Source organism: Rosa chinensis, chromosome 3, assembly GCF_002994745.2.
Source record: "Rosa chinensis cultivar Old Blush chromosome 3, RchiOBHm-V2, whole genome shotgun sequence".
Taxonomy (NCBI): Eukaryota; Viridiplantae; Streptophyta; class Magnoliopsida; order Rosales; family Rosaceae; genus Rosa; species Rosa chinensis.
In genome coordinates this window covers 19,509,285-19,529,770 of record NC_037090.1, presented here as the reverse complement: position 1 = coordinate 19,529,770, position 20,486 = coordinate 19,509,285, and the positions used below count along the sequence as shown (strand labels likewise).

Below are 20,486 nucleotides of genomic sequence, written 5' to 3'. Positions count from 1 at the left end.
CCGCCCTTAATTTCATTTGGTAAGAACTAAAAGGATGACATCAATCATTGAAATTATATCTCTTTGCATTTCAGTGATTCCATCATGAAAATTCTAACGTTTAGGAGTCACCGGAAGTAAATAAAACTATTTGATCATTTAATGGCATTTTAGCGTTTTGTTTGTACCATGGTTCTGTTACTCTGTTAGTAGTTTTTTATATAAAATGTGAATAATACATGCATCTTAACGATCATCAATTTGGCTAAAAATTTCTAAAGATGATCTAAACATTATGATATAAAAACTGAACGGTTAAGATGTGAATACGTGATCGAAAAGTAATTAAAATATAGAAATCCGTTTCTTAGCTAAGGAACGGACCTCCTTAGCAGAGCAAGCCTGTATACACACACACACACACACACACACACATATATATATGTTTTTTTATACCTTGCGTACTTCATGCTTTTGAACTTAAAAATATTATGTAGGTATTATACACAATTTGTACATTTTCCCATATTTTACACATATTATGAAACAAAAATTAATATAGACTAGTATATTCAAATTTTAAAATTAATTTACTGAATTTTTCAACAAACTATATAAAATGTCCGAATCAAGGGACGGAGCCAGAAATTTAACCTACGTTGGGGGGCACTTAGATTTTTTTTTTCTTTCATTAAACTTATAATATTAGACAAAATAGGTTCATCATTTTATTTTTGTTCATCAACACTCTTAACCAGTTTTGTGGAAGTAAGAATTCCCCACAATTATACAAAGCTAATTGAATCAATAATACATGCATGCAACAGAACTCTAGTTAGCTAACATGCAAAATAATTTCCTTGCAGGAAAAAAAGAAGAAACAACGAAGACAAAGAACTTAAGGGTCGGTAGGTGCATAGGACCAAAACGATTAACAAATTAATAACAGTTAGGTGGCTATGATATAGATGCAGAACCACATATATCCAGTTAGAAACCAAAATTTGACTGGGGCACAAGACCAGTAGGTCCTCACGTAGCTCCGCCATTAGTCCGAATAATGCACGTGCATTTTTTCCGTCTTATATATGTCCTGAATTTTAGTCACATAAACATGTTTCCAATGGACGGCATGAAAAATGTAACACATTTCATCACAGGGATTAACCTAGGATCAATACCAATGCACCACCGAGCATGCTCATCATCACTCGATTCCCCCACCCAAATGGCTCAAAGCCCCAAAGCTATACCAGCTACATCCTCGGTATGATGATAATGGATCAAACAGTTTGGTTTCTAAGTTCAAGTGTGCTCTTGGTAAAGTTAGTTAAAGCAACCACATCCTTTAGTCAAATAAACAAACAGAAAAATAGCTGCGAGTGTTTAGTGAAAGAGATTGCCTTTTATGAATTCCAGCAGCTCCATGTTGAACATGGAATCGTTTGGATGGTGATGATATTGATAATCAAGTGCCTCGAGCATAGCCTAGAATTTACATACTGCTTTCAACTGCCTTGTCCAAATCCATTGCAAGTTTGTAAGTTGTAACCACATATATTGCATTATGCCATTAACCCATTAAGCAACTTGACTGGGTCAACTGTAAAATGATCAAAATTTTGCGACATGATTACTAAAACAAGATTAGACCAGCACCAATACAATATTTTATAATGCATTACTCTTGAAAATTCACAAATATTATAAACATTGTCCGTACTATCTTTTTTTTTTTTTTAATTAACAATAAAATTATACGAAATTAATTCCTCAAAAGAAGTCGATATATGATATCTTAATCCCAAAAGGATACCATTCTGGGGAGAGGCTCTAGAGATGACTAGTTGAAGACTTTTTATTCAACGGTTTAAGAGACCTATTGTTCGATTACATTTTGACAAATCAATCGTTAGATATTTAGATATTCATGAGTATATCATTTTTGCAAATTGTCCTTTCATATCCCTAAGCTCCCTCCTTGTCAACCAAATTGAAAATCGTTAAGACATTCATAATCGTGATTTATCATTTATAAACATGAATGGTTCAGGTTTGACAGATTTGGTTTGTCGATTGATTTAATCAGTTCGGTTAACGATTAGTAATTTGAAAGAAAATTTTCAGAAATGATGGACCCATGCATACCTAAATATCTAACAGTTGATTTGCCGAAATGTAATCGAAAAGTGGATCTCTCAAACCATTTATTAGAAACTAGAAAGTTTTTAACTAATCTTCATTTTAATGATCCTCATTGAAGCCTCACCTTCTCCATACAATTAATTTATTTTTCAGAGGTAGTCAACGGGATCATTTGTATAACTTTCTCGACTTTTATTCAGAACACGTAAGTACTGCAACACGGTAAATGAAACGTAATGCCACAGTTAGAAAGAAGTCACAGATCAGTCATCATCTCTAGTTGCATGTTTCTTGCCTGGAATTTCTGAGAAAGGGCGTACAACTTTCTAACCTCCCACTTGTAAAAAGAAATAACCAGCATTTTCATATCTCGAGCATGCGTGTTGACAACATCACACAGCACTAAACACAATCCACTGCCTCCCCTCCTCTTCTTCCTCTATCTTTCTTTCTTTATAACTCTCGCTAAAGTACTTATCCCCATGCCATGATTCATGCCCGATGTACCTCGCAAGTGGGTGTCGATCCCTTTCATTGCTACCTCATCATGATCATCATCTCCCTAGATAATTCATTCTTTCTAAAAATGACCTAATTATTCCACCAAATCACAACTCCACCATTTGTGTTTTATTTTTTCACTCGGCTTCTGGCTCAAGCAGTAAAGCAACAACTGCAGGTTAACCTCACTGAGTTTGAGTGCGCCTCAGATGGACCAGTCTGAGCCGTGGACGGCAGAGCAATGCCTAACTGACACGTAGCCATCTTGATAGGGATGGAAACTGATCAGCACACCATGGTCTTTAACCTTTAGCAGAGCCTACCAGGTCCAGCATTCTCATTTAGGAAACAACAATTTGATTCAAACTACTTTTTTTTTTTTTTCCTTCTCAAAAGTCAAAACAGACCAGATGCATAACAAGTTGATAACCGCTCTTCTGCAACAACATTTTCTCCACATATAAAGATCTCTCAGCTATGTTTGTATAATTTCTCTTCTGGTCATGAAACTACATTCCAAAACAAAAAAGACATATACTGATCTTCATCTGAAAAGTCTTCAACTCCAAACTCTTAATCCTATATCTTAAAACAAAGTTGTACTAAGATGAACTATCAGTACCAAAATATAAGCTGAGGATCCTATTTCACAAAAAAATCCTTGCCTGTCTCATAATTCAATCATTGCTAAGCAGCTAAGCTAGATTTCAAGAGCAGTCAGTGCCTTAGGGCAATGAACTCGATTGCATTCAAGTTACGCAAAAACTTGGTCATTCCCCCTTCTTTCTGGTTTAAACTCATTAATAAGTTTGAGACATACCTGTTTTTGGTAAAGAATAGGAAATATGCCTTACTATTTAGGCATCCACACACCATGGAAGGAGGAAAACTGTTGCTATGATTTTATGCCTTCCAACTTTACGGACCTCAATAAGCACGTTTGGAAGTAACTGCTGGAGGCAGCTATAGCATAAAACCAACGTTGCAAAAGGTGGTCAACCAAAGGACAGATCTGACGCACAGTAGTCAAACACTGAGCTTTATAGTGGCCCTACTGGATCTTAGCTGATCTTTCCCTGTTCTGCATAATAGGGTGGTCTGGTGAAAATCCATTTTGGCACAGATGCAAGGTATACACTACTGAATTGACTCATAGTCTTTTAACTCGGTGAGTCAACTCACACACCAACTAAATTACAGCCAAAAACAGATTTGTGCTCTAATAATTGCTTAGTAGTAACCCTATTGTATGTAACTACATGGTGTCCTGATTACTACTTTTTCTCACTCACCAACCTTTTCATCCACCCAACATAGGCGTGTATCAGAAGCTATAATTACCCACTTGAGTTATGAAATCTAACATTCTAGCTTGCTAGTTGCTACCCAATAAAAAATATGAAAAAAAAAAATCAGACAAATGGGGTCCAGAGACAAACAAGGTATATCTGTAATATTGATGAAGTATGAGGGGAAGGTTGTAACCATCTACTTTAAATACCACTCTTATTCCCACCACCCTCATTCCTTCACAACTTTTAAAACTAAAGTTTTGTCACCAGGCTTTGATAAAACAGGAGCAATGGGAAATTGCTTGGTTTTGCAACAAAATGTTACAAAGATAATGAAACCAGATGGGAAAGTCCTAGAGTACAGAGCATCCATAAAAGTTTACCAGGTGTTGTCCGAGTTTTCTGGCCACGCAATATCTGAGGCGACTCCGGTGTACCAGCATCTCCGGCCAGATACAAAGCTGCTCGGTGGTCGCCTGTACTATCTTGTACCTCTGCCTTTGCCGTCAGAGAAGGCATCACAGAAGAAGGTGAGGTTTTCAACTGATCCTGAAGGTGAAGCTCAACAAGAAACTAAAGTTGTAAGAATTAAGCTAGTTATAAGCAAGAAACAACTGCAGGAGATGTTGGGAAAGGGAGGGGTTTCAGTTGATGACATGGTTTCCAGAATTCAATGTCAAACAAGCACAGATAAGAAGACTAACAGCTCCGACAACGATGGTAGTTGTGAAGGGTGGAAACCAGTTTTAGAAAGCATACCTGAAGTAAACTAGCAATAGCCTATCCTTTAATTATCATGCATGCTGCTCTCTCCTGTCAAACAAACAAGAAAAGAAAAGAAAATATACTTCCCTCTCTGCTTCAATGGTTTTCTGTAGGGTAACACACGCATATATAAACACTGTATCTACGAATAATATTGCAAAAAAAAAAAAAAAAAATTAGCTTTTAATTTTTTTCTTCTCGAACAGAAGTGCTTATAAGTATCTTCTCATTTTTTATTTTGTTATAATTACTTCTGCAAGTAAATCAAAAACCTGTCTCTGCATATCTCTCAAGCCCCAATTAGGGTAACTGGGTTTTTATTACGAGAGTAGCATAGAAATGAAATAAACATCACCTATATAGAGAAAGATTCACAACTGGAAGTTAAACACTTGAATATATTGCCATGAAATTTCACAGCATATTGTTTCCATCTAACACTAAAGAGGAGAAGAAAGTCCCCATCTGACTACAAATAACATGTTACGGTTTGCCATATCATGGCGAAAAACCAAATTAGCATGCAAATATGACGAGAGTGTGATGTGGCAATACATATCACAGAAAGGTAGAGAAAGCAAAAGGAAAGCAATTTATGCATTGATGAAATATTGCCTTTGCCAATTTCCTTTCCCAAACTGTAGAAAATCGTAATGAATTTTTGTGAACATAATTTCTCTTGTCCATAATTATTACATTTGTGGTGCTGCAGCTAGTGATTCCATAGTCCCATTATGAGAGCATGGTGCTAGTTCCCGTAATTGATTAACCGGTACTGTAAGTCAAGTCAACTTGCTGTAGTAAAATTGCTAGTATATGTGTGTATATCTTCTCGAAGAAAACTCAGGATCCATACCTTAGGTTATTCATATACCAACACCAGTAGAATTATAGAGCTCTATTACTGCTGCTTAGGACTGTGCTTTGCCAATCCCATCCATTCACACTATTTCTCCTATTATTTAAATCCCAATTTCCTGCATAGGACAGTTAGAAAATAGCACTCGATTCTCTTCACAAGAAATATAAGAAACTAATCTTTAGAACTAAGTTTTAGAGGCCAAATCCACTAATGGTGGTAGTGGCTAGGCTAAAAGAAGGCTGATTGTAGTCATCTGAGCCTCATGTTACACAAATCTTCTCAGCACTAGTTGTTTAACAACAAAGGAGAACCTGATACAATTTACAAAACACAGAAAACTACTGCCTAGCTCATTTATAATACCTCCACAGCAGAAGCTTACGAAATATTACAATCGAGTAACTGAGTAACATAACTCAAAACAAGTATTTAGTGTAATGGTCTGCCTTGTCATAAGTTATAGGAAAGCCAAAATGACTTTTCATTCAGTAATTATCTGCTGGTCATTAAGTACAGGGAGCCATTCCAATAATATATCAGAATACAAAGTACAAGGACACTCGATCTGTATAAAGAACAAGTTGGTTCAATAATACTGTAAGTATGGACAAGCTTTTAACCCAGGTTATCCTACCCAAGTATGCTACTATTTGACAGTCTGAAATAAAAATCTTCTCTATCACTATCCTAACTACATTGCCATAACACCAACATAGGTCCCCTCCTAAACAAGATATAGAAAGAAAAGGTCCTGGAAAAGGCACAATAATTTAGGTTTCTTTATAGAAAATGATTGTGCTATTGAAATCCAATTTTCTAATTTATGACATGTAATTTTCTTTGAACAAAAAAGAGGGCAAATAAGATCCACTTTGGATCTCAGTGGATGGTAATATATTCAAGGTCCACTATGTAAATTATGTCCACTACAAAACCTTATGATTGATTCAGATGCCATTAGTAAGTTTGGCTTCCTATAGAAAAGACTAGACACTTATTTGTAGCGGCTACTTTTATATATGGGCTGACATAGGTATATGCAGTAACATATACGTTTCACATACTATTTAATTTACTGCCAGTGTTTCGTGTTAACAGGTTTATCAAGTCAATCAACAGAACTTCATGTGATATTCATTTGTATGAACAATGTATATATAAAACTATCAATATGCCAAAGGTAACAACTTAAAGAGGACGACAATGGCAAGGTATGAAACAGAACTCAGGCGTTTATTTACAAGTGCCCTCTTGCAAAATATGCTTGTTTTACATATTACAATTTAATAGAATCCAAAGAAATATGGTGCTAGTAAAGAATATATTGAGGAACTGTCCATCCCAAACATATGCTTGTCATTGAAACATAAGACTGGTATGTCATAATCTTTATGCATTTCCTAATCCCTATGACTATTCAAATGCTGTACAATATTACATAGTTTGATTGAGGAGATAACCAACCAGCTGACTTTAGTTTCTTTACAGGAGAGATGTTGTAGTTGATAGACCGCAAGATTGTAAATTTTCTGTTAGATAATAGAAACTATTATTCCTCTTTACTTTCAACTTCCAGACTGATCTCATTACGCCGTTGAAATGGAAGCGTAAATGGTGGGTTATACTGCAATCACATTAAAGGGGAAAGATGTAACTAAGAATTCAAGAATACTGTGTGTACATCAATCCCTAAAATAGACTATTCTATCACTTTCCATCAAAATGATTGGGTTAATGAACTCACCTGTGCAACTTCCACTGAAGTGCCCTGCTTCACTTGGAACTGTCTATCATCTTTCAAAGCTTCCCTTAACTTGGATTCCCGTTGCTTAATTTCCTCATCAGTGACAAAACCTGATTTACATCAAGAATCCACCAAGAGAAAATTAGATATAAACCCAAAAATTCAACCTTCTATTAGAAAAAACCCATACATACTTTTGTTTTAGTTTACACCCAAATCACATTGATAAACCTTCTATATAGAGTGATTCATAAAAATAAAATAAAAAATAAATAAAAAGAAAACCTTCCATATAAATTATAGGCCTATATATAATCAATATTTTTCCTTATTTTCATGTATATCTAATTTGCCCTTTTACATTCTCTCAAATAATACATGTCTAATATACCTACTAAATATGTATATGCAGGTAGGGCTTAAATAATAGAAACGTTCAAGCTTAATAGAGATTGATACACAATGATATATACCACAATCATAGGTGTAACATTTTTGTTTATACAATCATAGGTATAATATAATAGAAAACCTAACAAAGAGGTATGATACAGAAAATAATGATAAATTCTAATACAAAGATGTTATACGAAACCCATTAACATTTAGGCTGTAATCGAATGTATAAACCAAAAACAAAGCCTCCTATATGTTAGATACATACCTGAAATCAAATTATCTAGAAGAAAAAAAAAAGTATTCTAATGATCAGGTACCTTTTTAGTACACACCTTACAAATAGAACAACTGTATAATATGTTATTAACCTATGTTTGCTTTCCATTCAAGTGTTTATATGAAAAATATAACATACCTTTTATATAGAAAAAACAGACCACAAAATAGAAAAAATCAGATATAAACCTCGATCTAGGTATTGATTACCAGAGCTTCAATCAATGATCTAGTTCATCAAGTGTATTTGTTTAGAGCTTGTAGCATATTAAGAAATTTTTGACAAAAACATGTTTTATTTTCTATGTCACTTAATGAGAATTTATTTATGTAATCAACTTAATCAACAAATTTGGGTGTATGTTAAAAAAAATTATAGATGGGTTTAATCTAATAGGTGTAATCAAATTTGGGTGTAAAATAAAATGCCCCATATACCAAAACCTTTGTCAAGAAGCAGTTGACAATTCTAGACTTATCAAATCACAAACTATCTCTTTCCAATTAATGCTACAATTATGTGATAGTGTTTCATGCAATTGTGTTATCTATCTAAATTCAAAGTACAAAAGCAAAAAACTTCATGCAAATTTGCTTACGCTCAAATTACTTGTATGAATACCCAGATAAGTATTTAATTACAAACGCAATCATGTATAATCTGCAACAAACTCAAATTTATGCATATAGCCAATCCGTTAAGGAGAGGACTGACCAGAAAAGGCAACAACTGCAACTAATTTCTTTGGAACCTCTTTGACCTTTACAGATGGATCTTTAGGCAATGGCAAATTGGCACCGTATTTTGAGGGCATGACAAAGGACATCTGCCACTTATCTTCATTTTCCACCTATTACACATTATAGTTAAAATAGGTCACGATAAAAGGAAGGAGATTGCTCATAAAAGCATAAAATCAACTGCAGTCTGCAGATAGTACTAAATACTAACATAGGAAGCATGGAGAAGAATGTACCCTCTTTGTTATCACTGGAGTTGTCATTTCCATTTTCTCTCCATCAGATTGAGCTTTACGTGTAAAAACCGGTGTGGTCATCTCCATTTTCTCCCTTGTGGTATTCTGGAGAAGCAGAAGGACAAGGTAACAGTTGAATGAAAAACAAATCGGTATCAATTGATTCATTAAGACAAAACCTTATATACTAAATCATTAGGAGAACAGAGAAATCCTCAAAAGTAAAAGGGAAGAAATTTCAGAGTACCTTACCAAACAGGTATTCAGCTAAGACATTGAACGATTGCGAAGCACCATTAAAATCAAAACCACTCTTTCCAGGCATTGTCACCTCTGCTATAAAGTAAGGCTGATTTCACACAAATCACAACAACTGAATTGAATAATCACAAAAAACCTAAACATAGCCAAAAAAAATTCAAAACAGTGAACTTTCAATAGTACGATTAGTACCTCAACTTCTCTAATCTCATACTGGTCTCTCCTACTCAACACTTTGAACTTCACCGTTTCCAGGTCCGGAACTGAAGAAAAATAAGCACAACTAAATTTCAAAAAAATGCAAACAAAAACACATAACACTATCACTAACAGCAAAAGTAGCGGGAATCGGAATCAACCGTAAACAATACCTGACATGAGAGCTTCCTCGAGAGTCCGAGCCTCGAACTGCTTGGGGAAGACGTACTTGGCCGTCTCGGCGGCCAAATCGAGCAAAACTGCAACAACAAGAAACAAATCACCAAATGTTAAAACCAAATCGGAACGAATTAAACCTGAAAATCAAGGAAAAATGGATTTGAACATTTACGTCGCTGCGAGACGGTGGAGGCTTGGGCGGCGAGAGCGGCGACGAGGGAGATTCGGGCTTCGAGAGCGGACATGGTCCTTCTTCGCTGCGGCGGAGAAGGTGCTGCGGCGCGGTCGGCGGCCATGGAGGTTGTGGCGGTGAGTCGGTTAGGGTTTCGTGTGAGGGGAGTAGTACAGGTGAACATTGGAGCTTGGTGAAGAAGCATTTTTCTGGTTTTGGGTTTTTGAATTTTGAGTTGCAGAGAGAAAGACGAGGGTTTTGGGAGTTTTGAGAATCACTCGTGGAGTGTGGTTATGATTTTCCCGGGAATTTTCTTTTGACTATCAGATTCGCCCCCTTAATTGTTGGTATTTTCGATACTTGCCCAGGAAGTTTGCAGGTCTGACCCTGAGTTTGCACCAATTTGCAGGATAGTACTCTTTTTACACCTGATTTACATGATTTACAAAACAAGTTTATCAAGTCATGTTGTTTTTGTTTTAGACGTGTTTTTAGTAATCTAACCAGCTACAATACTATCGAAGCCAATAGTTTTTTTTTTTTTTTTTTTTGCAGGCATTACAATTAGTTGAATACGCACTAAATGTGAAATATTAGAGGAAACTAAGCATATTCACATATTCTCGGTCATTGAGTTGCGTAGGTTATGTGAGATTATAATAAGCGTACAACGTCTCCTACGTATATCGTGGTTCATTGAACTGTTGGATATCTCCCAAGGATGCTAAGAAATTGGCTATAAATTGAAGTGTGTCCAATTCATCTAGCTATGAATTGAAGCATGTCCAATTCATCTAGTAATCAATCATGAGGGACTACATTTATCTTTGTCAATTGTGATTATTTTAGAGACACAAAACATAAAATCATGGGGTGCATTTTGCTAATAGTTAATTGCTTCTCTGTTGGCGTCTAATCAGTGAAACAATTCGAACTTTGGATTTGTATCGAAAACATAGTTCTGAAACAATTTGAACTTTGGATCTATATATCCAAAAGACAAAAACATGTCTGAAAATCCAAACCCATTATTTTAGCGTGTGCAATGGTTCAACAAAAATAAATAAATAAATAAATAATAAATTTGTAATGCAGTAGCAAATCATTAAATCAAACCCGCCCCCTTGAGAGGGTGCTTCGAAACGTGGGAGGGGCAAAACAGCATCTCAATCAGGCTTTTCCAAACTCAGTTTCACACATTAGCTGTTGCAAGTTTTCAATTCAACTTAATTCCCCAAAAATTACTACTTTTATTCATAGGGTACAACAAGACCTCTTATTCAAAGTTACGGACAACTGAACTCCCCTTGGCATTTCAAGATATATAAGCCACAATCCAACTAGATATTAGATACAGCACAGGCTTGCACACCAACATATCATAGGGTGATACTAAACAGTCAGTGCTTCCTGCTGAGTATGCCAAGCAACGACTTCTTCGTACGGCAAGTTGCCCCCGAAAACATCCAAAGCGCTGCCGACGGAAACATCCACATGTCCTAGCCCTGCCACTTTTATCCTCTCCAAATCAGCCATTACTGTGACACCACCAGCATAAGTTACAGGAATCTGGCATCAAAATCACATTGCACATCAATAATTTACACATGTAATAATACTATAATAGCATAAAGCAACAATTTATAAATGTTGACACCCAAGGGCCAGGGGCCAGGGCAACAGTTCTACTATAACAGTAGTGCTTCGCACATTTTGGCTCAAAGAGAATTATTTAGATTTGAGGGCTTTTCCCTACGGTGTGGTCATCTGCCCGGCAATTCTCCCATTTTAATCAGCGTTCATTAGCAACTTAGTATACAAATCGTTTGGATGACAAAATACAATTTTTTGAGTTTTCTGGTTACGAAGCATGCATGGTTTCAACTCATTTTATTCTGTGTTTGGTGGAACATAAAACTTTCAATGGTTATCTAGATAGATGTGGAGATACATAGGAAAATTAATTGTGGAGCAATGATAAATGTGTCACAATAGGTTACCAACCGGAGAATGTTTGCCAAGCAACTCCACAAGCTCTTCATCAATCCCCAGTCTGCATAAACAAAAGCAAAAATGAGATAATCTTGACAATTAAGGAGCAAATTAAATTTTATGTTCTAAATTTCAATTGTCAGGTTGGGGGGCTACTTGTGCCAAATTATATGGTTGTAAACTTCCTACAACAGGAAATTTTAATACTGAGCTACAAAGTGGCCGAAGTTCTTGACAATCATATGTTTAGGTTTATAACTAATATTTTGTCTGGATCAACATCAGGCAGGATGATATGTATGCTTTCACCCCAAGCAGGCTATTCATATCAGTCAACATTTTAAGATACAGAATGTCAGCCTCTAGCAGTATTCAACTCAACTGCACAAAGCATTACACAATCTGGAAATCGCTTGATGCAATCCCCATGGCCATTGTAAACATTTAGGGCTAGCACTTAAGTAAATCTGAAATTACAAATTAAGCTGACCTAAAAGTGTACCTTCTTTAAATTCAACCCTTTAGAAATGAAAGAACAATCAAAAACCATAACTATATACACAAATATGCATATTAGTCTAATTGAACCAACTCTTTGCTTGATAAAAAGTAAAAATCAGTAGTAATTTATAATTTGGGAATCCATCAAATTTCCTGAACTATTCTAATTTATTGGTAAACAATGTTTTCTTGATAACAGCAAAAGAAGTGTGAACATACAAGGAACCAGACAACATAAAAAAGCCTCACAAGGAAATGGTTTTCATGAGCATTTATTTAAATACATGCATTTCTGCCGCGCTTATATGAGTGTATGTATTGTGGTAATGAAACATCTATGGCAATAAATATGACTTACTTTTTCCCTTCAACATCGACACCATGTACCAGAAACTCGTCTGCATACTTGGCAAGGAAGTCTAATATTTTCTTGTCAAGATATACATCACTGAACTTTTGCCATCTATCGGTGACAATTGCATATTTACCTTCCTGGACATGAAAGACCAGATGCATATTAAGGCCAACGCATAAAAGAGGGACATGAACGTATAAATTAATGAGCAGGCGAATGTGTGACAATGCACATTAGGCTAAATCGTAAAAGCTTATTAAACAAGGGACTTGAAAAACACTCAAGAAGGGTAATACAATAGTTTTGATAATATATGCAAAACCTCATTCACTCTGCTCTAGCATCAACGATACAATCTGAGTTGTAAACAACTAATATTTCAAAGGCAATAATAAAACTGCTCAAGAACACATAGTCCAATAAGACTGCTTAGCCACGTAAAGAAAGTGAACAAATGAAGGACATAGGAGGTATAATTCTGGATTGACTTGATACCCTCTTTCTGCAGCTAAGGTCTAAAACAAGCCTTTCTTTTCCAACAACACGAACAAGATCTTTAAGCCTTTCAAGGTCCATTTGCCCATTATTAAATACATACTGCAAGAAAAACAAGACAAGTTTAAGAAAATGTTTTCCTGATATCAATTGTTCTAAACAAGAATACATGGTTTTTCAATTTAAAAAGAGGAGAAAAGCAAAACTCACAGAAGTGACAATGACATGGCTAGCCCCTTCTTCTATGTACTGCAAAGAATTATCTGAATTGATCCCACCTCCTACTTGCAAACCACCTAGATTATACCAGTCCTCGCAGCAAGTTCAGCAGAGGAAAATCTGTAAGTTTTAAACATATCATCAACCCATAGAGAACAAAGTGAAATAGCATACTCCCAAGGTTCTTACTAATCTCAGTATATGCAGTAAATATTGAGAAAGCTGATCCTTTTGCAAAAGTTAGCATCTCTTTGATATCAGAGTTTCCCTAAACCTCACAATCCTCATAAATACAAGTTACAATCTTTCATCTGATTCAACTATTGTATCCAGCCATGTTACTACCAACCAAAGATAAAAGTATATTTGCACTGCACTAGGTAACATTTTACTGAACCTAATAGAACGGTCCAAAAAGAACCACTATCTCTGCTTATTATCACATCAATGGAATCAGGGGAGAATCGATTTAAAATGTATAAAAGAGCAAAAGAATCACAATAACAAGAAGGCAGCTAAAGACCAACCAGGATAGGCATGCAGAGCTTCAATGGCCGCAGCTCTACTCAAAGGGTCTGCTCCCAGCATTATCACATGGCCACCTGGAAGCCCATCTTCCTTATACATCTTTGCATACTCCCCAGCCGACTTATCCGACTCGAAATTGGTAACCAGCGCAGGCCCATCTTCCTTCGAATCCGAAAGCGTCGACCCAACAATCTGTTTCACTTTCCCCTATCAACAAAAACCCACAACACAATCACAGAAATGCAACAATACACAACAGAGTCAAGTCCCCAAAGATTTGAACTTTGAATCTCCAATACCTTGTGTATATCAATGCAGGGTCGGAAACGAACAGCACAGCTTATGGGTACTCGCCTAAACCCTATAACCAAACAACAACAACAAAAATGGGTTCCATGTCATTACTGCATACAAAGAGCTACAGACCAAAAACGGAAGCAGAAACTTACTGAACGTTGCAGATCGCCTATACCCATCAATCTTCTTCGTACCGAAAATCGAAGAGCTGCTGTGAAAAACTGTACCGAACTCAGAACCCAAAGTAGAACCGAGGCTCTCAACTCTCATTCTGCTTCAAAATTGGGGTTTTCTTTTTCCCTTCACGTCTTCTTTTATATCACAAAGTCGGGGCATTTTGGTCAAAACAGCTCTTCCCTTTAAAACCAGCCATGGCTAAACCAAGACAGAAGCCATTGTTGGTGATATGAGGAGGTTCCGAAAACCAAAGCTGATACCTTTACTGGAGCAAAAGCCTCCAACACTCCCACAGCTCTCTCCAATCCCAAACCCATCTCTCCCAAAACCCCGACAACACCCATCACCACCACCTTCCCCAATCCTCACTCTCTCCCACACCTCAAACCACACCCACCTCCTCACCTTCATCAAAACCCACATCAAAAACCCACCTCTCTCCCCCAAAACCCTTCTCCATTTCCTCAAGTCCAAGCTCCACCACCACCCCACCTTCACCCATTTCGACTTCCACGTCTTCAACTGGGCCTCCTCCGTCGACTCCTTCCGCCACGACCACTCCACTTTCGAATGGATGGTCTGCACTCTCGCAACCACCGACCGCTTCGCCGAGCTGGGCCATCTCATCGGTTTCATGGTTTCGAACCCATGCCCTTGTTCCGATGGTATTTTCTCTTGCCCAAGAACAGAACCCATTTTCAAATTTGCGATTAGTGCTTATTGTAGAGTAGGGAGATTGGGCGATGCTGTTAGTGCTTTTGATTCCATGAGGAAATTGATTGATGGGAAGCCTAGTGTTGTGGTTTATAACATTGTGATTAATGGGTTTGTGAAATGTGGGGCACATGATAAGGCTTTGGGGTTTTATGAGAAGATGGGGAGGGATAGAGTAAGGGGTGATGTGTTTACTTTCAATATTTTGATTAGTAGTTATTGTCGAAATTCGCAATTCGGGTTGGCTTTGGAGTTGTTTAAGGAGATGAGGGAGAAGGGGTGTAGTCCCAATGTGGTTAGTTTCAATACTTTGATTAAGGGATTCTTTAGGGAGAGGAAGTTTGAGGATGGGATTGAGATGGCTTATGAGATGATTGACTTTGGGTGCAAGTTTTCGAGTGTGACTTGTGAGATTTTGGTTGATGGACTTTGTAGAGAAGGTCGGGTTGAGGAGGCGTGTGAGCTGTTGATTGATTTCTCGAGGAAAGGAGTGTTGCCTAGATTGTATGATTACTATGGCCTTGTTGAAGTGCTTTGTGGGGAAAGAAATTCGGGGAGAGCGTTGGAGGTTGTGGATGAGCTGTGGAGGACGGGAAATGTTCCGAGCTTGATTGCTTGTACCACTTTGGTTGAGGGTTTGAGGAGGTCAGCGAAGATTGATGAAGCTTTAGAAGTGATGGAAAGGATGCTTGAAGAGGGTATGGTTCCAGATATTGTGACTTTTAATTGCCTCCTTCAAGATCTTTGCAATTTGGGGAGAACTGAGGAAGCTGATAACCTTAGGTTGTTGTCTTCGAGTAAAGGCTTGGAGCTGGACGGCATGGCGTATACCATTTTGGTGTCTGGGTATTCAAGAAAAGGGAAAAAGAAGGAGGTGAAAGTGGTGGTGGATGAGATGCTGGACATGGGATTTATACCTGATCTTGCTACATATAATAGGTTGGTTGATGGATGAATATGTGGACACTTCCAGTTATTTTGCTCAATCATGATTTTCTCTGAGGACTTTATTGCAAAAATGGCATGTTAGGGTGTATATCAGAGGTTGAAAGCTGGAGACATGAAACTGTAAACAAAATGGTTACACTCCTTTTTTATACTGTAATTTATCATTTTAACAGCATGTCTTCTGGTGTGGTGGGATTTGGAGACGATCAATCAGCCAAACCAAGTTGAAATGAGTATGGCTCAGTCTTTGCTTATAATGGAGCTTTTAGAATGCTGCATGATGAAAGTCTATTTGGAGCTTCCACAATGGGGATGGCAATACTTCATCATCTATTCGATAACTTGATGAACCTAAAACAATGTCTAGGCGCCGGACATATGATTCTACAATTTCATTAACACAGCAAGATTGGTTACGGTGGCCACAGGGGTCTAAATGAAGCCCTTTTCCCGGCCTTTGCCTCAAAGGTTCAAGTCTTCAAGACACCACCACCACTTATAGGCCTGGTGGTGCTGTCGAGAACGATAAGATCCCTTCTGATGTGAGAAAGCAAGCAATGGAAGCTCTAGACACTTGTGGAAGAAGAGCTATTGGTGACATGGCCGTTTGAGCTAATTTTATGCTCAATGAGGCTCTCGCTTCTGATACTGTGGCTTCTTGGAGATAGTTACTTTCAAAAATATTTCCTAAGGCTCCAAGGAACCTCTATTTTTTTTTTATTTTGGGGGGATTTTTGTGGTTGTATTTTGTTGAGGGGATAAGCATAGAAGGTTAAGATATATAGAAAGACTAAAATTTGTATTCACAATTCATTCAAATATTATAGCGTTATCGATAGTATAATTTCCTTTCTTTGTGAGAGTTTTTATATAGTACAATAAAAATTTCATGTTTAAAAAAAGGAGATGCACCGACTATTGACACCAGGCCAGGGGGTTGCTGCGATACCTCTAATTGACATAGCTAGCTCCGTCCCTGCTTGTAAATGGATTTGTAAAATTAAATAATGTTTCTAATTAATTTGAGTAGCCAAATTTGATATTCTTGCTCCTTCCGAAGTGCCAGACGAATAAGCTGATGCAATCTTGTCGACGTTATTAGATAACAATTCTCCAACTCTATGCACCGCCATCGTGAATAAACGGGTTTGACTTTTTATTGAACAATTACATCGATCTCATGAACAGTACCGCAAGGGAAATATAAAAAAAAGGCCTGTTAATGGTAAATATTGGATAAAAAGTGTAATTAGTGGTAATTTGTTATTTACAGCTACACAGCTGATCACCTAATCGGCCTAGGCAATAGTAAACGGGAAAGCAAAATCAGAAATCAGAACAACACTTGAAAAAGGAAACGTAAATCCGAATCAAGAAACAGGAAGAAGGTATAGAAAAATCTTTCAAAATAGGAAAATTTGAAAGATTTCAATATATATCTTGAGACTAATGGAAAAGGCAAGGCTTTAGCTGGTTCAGACTTCACACCAAAAGAAGGGCTTCTGGTTTCTTGATTCCCAAGATTATCCGACCTTCCTTCTCCTGTAAATAGGCCACAATCCCTTCATTGTCCTATACCAGAGTTCCTCGATCGCTTCACCAGTCTATATTACTGTCCTATAATCTTCTCCATTAGTTCTTATGGCGACGCCATATCATTCGCTTTCCACCATTGCAACTTCGATTGTTATTATCTCTCTCTTAGTTATCTCTCACGCACAAGATAATGCCCCTCACCATGGCGATGTAATTAGCCTCAACATGATCCATCGTGACACGCCATCTTCTCCCTTATACAATTCGTCGTTAACTAAATGGCAACGAGTAAGCAATGCCTTGCGACGTTCACGTGATCGCATCAACCGTTTCATCTCATCAGAAGATGAATCGCCTGATCATCTAATCTATAGCCAAGGAGAGTACCTAGTGAACATATCAATAGGTACACCACCAAGAACTTTCATTGGAATTGTTGACACCGGAAGCGATCTTATATGGACACAATGCATGCCATGCAGGGAATGTTTCGAGCAAAACCCTCCTCTCTTCGATCCAGCTTCTTCATCAACTTATAGAGAGCTCTCTTGTATGTCCAACGAATGTCATCTGCTAAGCGGAGCCGCCTCTTGTTCCAGTAATTCAAGCTCTTGTGACTATCAATATTCATATGGTGACGGGTCTCATACCACTGGAAATCTATCCCTGGACACTGTTACTTTGGATTCCACATCCATTCCCAACACTATATTTGGTTGCGGACACCATAATGGAGGAGTGTTCAGTGGGATCGAGTCAGGAATTGTTGGACTAGGCCGCGGAGCTGTGTCGTTTATCTCCCAAATAGGGGCTTATTTGGTTGGCGGGAAATATTTCTCTTATTGCTTGGTTCCTAATCCTACAATGTCTTTCCTGTCTAATAACTCTAATCCAATCTCCTCAAGCAAGATGTATTTTGGTCGACTTAATACTTCATCAGGTCCTGAAGTGGTCACCACCCCTTTGCTTTCGACAGGTGATAGCGCCACTCAGACCTTTTATTACCTTGAGCTTCAAGGCATTAGTGTTGGAGACAATATCACACTTGATGCAGATGCCAAGGCCGTTAAGGGTAACATGATCATAGACTCAGGGACTACCTTAACGTACTTACCGGAGTTGCTTTATGACAGGTTCAAATCAGCAATTAGAGAGGCACTTAAAGATCGATATCTGGAGGTGAAGCAAGATCCGACTGGTTCTGGACTTTGTTTCTTGACTAAATATGATATTCTTCCTGGCCCCAATGTCACTCTCCATTTTAATGGTGCAGATGTGAAGCTAAAATCTACCAACACTTTTATTAGGATGGATGATGAGACTGTTTGCTTAGCATTCTCCCCAAGTAGCGGTGTTGGAATCTATGGCAATTGGGCACAGATAAACTACTTGGTAGGATATGACCTAGATAACAAGACTGTCTCCTTCCAGCCAACTGATTGTACAACTAGCTAGCTAGACACTTTGGATAGCAGCTCTGTTTCTAAATGTACCCATAAATAGATTTAGTATCATATTAAGTTATTTGTATCTTGTTAAGTATCTTACAATTTAATAGATGATGTGTGCGTCTTTTTTCTCAATATCCGTGATATGTTGTTTTAAGCTCATTCGATAAAAGAGATCGAATAGATTTGTAATCATTTTTGTTGCTTTGAAAAGATGTTAAAATGTCATAATCTAGCTCTCAAATTTCGTGTCACAAATTTTAATTTCGTGAGAAACTGAGAATCATAAGCTTTTTTGGCCGTACGTGTGAGGTGTTGGTTTAGTAATGGTTTTTTTTTCAGACAACCTCATTGAAGCACGTCATTATCCAACGACGTACCCTATTTTTTTTCAGTCTGGCAACTCTGGAGTGACCGCTAGTGGTTTTTACCTTTTGTTTTTTCTCGCTCCCATGCAAGTAATTAAAGCCAGGAGCGAAACTGGACGTACTGTGTGTTGACTTGCGAAGCAAGCCAGAAGGGACACAACCCACACAAGGTCTTTGAAATCAATCAATGTGTCGCCTAGCTAGATTGTATGATTATTATGGTCTTGTTGAAGTGCTTTGTAGGAAAAGAAATTCGGGTAGAGCGTTGGAGGTGGTGGACGAGCTGTGGAGGACAAGAAATGTTCCGAGCTTATTGATTGCTCGTAACACTTTGGTTGAGGGTTTGAGGAGGTCAGCGAGGATCGATGAACCTTTGGAAGTGATGGAAAGGATGCTTGAAGAGGGTTTGGTTCCAGATATTGTGATTTTTAATTGCCTCCTTCAAGATCTTTGCAATTTGGGGAGAACTGAGGAAGCTGATAACCTTAGGTTGTTGTCTTTGAGTAAAGGCTTGGAGCTAGACGGCATGGCTTATTTTGGTGGTTGGGTATTCAAGAGAAGGGAAAAAGAATCGGTGAAAGTGGTGGTGGATGAGATGCTTGATAGGGGATTTATACCTGATCTTGCTACATATAATAGGTTGGTTGATGGATAAATATGTGGACATTTTCAGTTATCGTGCTCAATCATGATTTTCTTTGAGGACTTGATTGCAAGAAAGGCATGTGTTAGGGTCTATATTAGAGGCTGAAAGCTGGAGACATGAAGCTGTAAACAAAATGGTTAAAACTCATTTTTTTTATCCTGTAATTTATCATTTTAACAGCATGTCTTGTGGGGTGGTGGGATTTGGAGATGATCAATCAGCAAAACCAAGTTAAAATGGAGCTTTTAGACATGCGACATGATGAAACTCTATTTGGAGCTTCCACTATGGGGATGGCCGTACTTCATCATCTGTTCGATAAAATGATGGATCTAATACAGTGTTTAGGCGCCAGACATATGATTCTACAAAGATACATTCATGAATGCAGCAAGATTGGTTACTACAGCCAGGGGCCCAAACGAGGGGCATCCACAACAGTACCCCTTTTCAGGCCTTTGCCTCGAAGGTTCAATCTTCAAGACACCGTGTAGACCCTGTGGTGCTGTCG

General features: G+C 37.7%; 4 protein-coding genes across 5 annotated transcripts; 2 read left to right on the top strand and 2 right to left on the bottom strand.

Annotated features, from left to right (window-relative positions):
- Positions 1 to 4,030: 4,030 nt before the first annotated feature.
- Positions 4,031 to 4,869, top strand: LOC112193923. Its single transcript, XM_024334187.2, has one exon. The coding sequence runs from the start codon at positions 4,046 to 4,048 to the stop codon at positions 4,688 to 4,690; it is 645 nt and encodes a 214-aa protein (XP_024189955.1). The 5' UTR covers positions 4,031 to 4,045; the 3' UTR covers positions 4,691 to 4,869.
- A 1,887-nt stretch (positions 4,870 to 6,756) lies between these two features.
- LOC112193922 (heme-binding-like protein At3g10130, chloroplastic) lies at positions 6,757 to 10,041 on the bottom strand. The gene is made up of 8 exons (XM_024334185.2): positions 9,752 to 10,041; positions 9,573 to 9,659; positions 9,394 to 9,464; positions 9,188 to 9,289; positions 8,941 to 9,045; positions 8,679 to 8,814; positions 7,289 to 7,398; positions 6,757 to 7,168 (listed from the first exon to the last, which is right to left on the bottom strand). The coding sequence occupies exons 1-8, from the start codon at positions 9,954 to 9,956 to the stop codon at positions 7,094 to 7,096; spliced, it is 891 nt and encodes a 296-aa protein (XP_024189953.1). The 5' UTR covers positions 9,957 to 10,041; the 3' UTR covers positions 6,757 to 7,093.
- Positions 10,042 to 10,896: 855 nt separating this feature from the next.
- On the bottom strand, positions 10,897 to 14,541 carry LOC112193040 (1-(5-phosphoribosyl)-5-[(5-phosphoribosylamino)methylideneamino] imidazole-4-carboxamide isomerase, chloroplastic). Of its 2 annotated transcripts, none has more exons than XM_024333050.2 (8): positions 14,291 to 14,528; positions 14,141 to 14,202; positions 13,841 to 14,048; positions 13,305 to 13,390; positions 13,095 to 13,196; positions 12,603 to 12,736; positions 11,756 to 11,804; positions 10,897 to 11,320 (listed from the first exon to the last, which is right to left on the bottom strand). In XM_024333050.2, the coding sequence occupies exons 1-8, from the start codon at positions 14,406 to 14,408 to the stop codon at positions 11,144 to 11,146; spliced, it is 936 nt and encodes a 311-aa protein (XP_024188818.1). In that variant the 5' UTR covers positions 14,409 to 14,528; the 3' UTR covers positions 10,897 to 11,143. The 2 variants fall into 2 exon arrangements, with proteins under 2 accessions (XP_024188818.1, XP_024188819.1); XM_024333051.2 differs by having other exon boundaries at positions 11,152 to 11,289; positions 14,291 to 14,541.
- LOC112193039 (pentatricopeptide repeat-containing protein At2g36240) lies at positions 14,508 to 16,829 on the top strand. Its single transcript, XM_024333049.2, has one exon. It carries the CDS (start codon positions 14,545 to 14,547, stop codon positions 15,982 to 15,984), a length of 1,440 nt encoding a protein of 479 aa, XP_024188817.1. The 5' UTR covers positions 14,508 to 14,544; the 3' UTR covers positions 15,985 to 16,829.
- The last annotated feature ends 3,657 nt before the right edge of the window (positions 16,830 to 20,486 follow it).

Excerpts from the sequence above, each read along its gene's own strand:
- LOC112193923 (XM_024334187.2), top strand. The coding sequence starts at position 4,046 with ATGGGGTCCAGAGACAAACAAGGTATATCTGTAATATTGATGAAGTAT.
- LOC112193922 (XM_024334185.2), bottom strand. The coding sequence starts at position 9,956 with ATGCTTCTTCACCAAGCTCCAATGTTCACCTGTACTACTCCCCTCACA. Across the intron at positions 9,660-9,751 it reads CTCCACCGTCTCGCAGCGAC|TTTTGCTCGATTTGGCCGCC; the intron begins GTAAATGTTCAA and ends TTGTTGTTGCAG. Across the intron at positions 9,465-9,572 it reads CGAGGAAGCTCTCATGTCAG|TTCCGGACCTGGAAACGGTG; the intron begins GTATTGTTTACG and ends ATTTTTCTTCAG.
- LOC112193040 (XM_024333050.2), bottom strand. The coding sequence starts at position 14,408 with ATGAGAGTTGAGAGCCTCGGTTCTACTTTGGGTTCTGAGTTCGGTACA. Across the intron at positions 14,049-14,140 it reads CCTGCATTGATATACACAAG|GGGAAAGTGAAACAGATTGT; the intron begins GTATTGGAGATT and ends TTTTGTTGATAG. Across the intron at positions 11,805-12,602 it reads GTCGATGTTGAAGGGAAAAA|ACTGGGGATTGATGAAGAGC; the intron begins GTAAGTCATATT and ends TTGTTTATGCAG.
- LOC112193039 (XM_024333049.2), top strand. The coding sequence starts at position 14,545 with ATGAGGAGGTTCCGAAAACCAAAGCTGATACCTTTACTGGAGCAAAAG.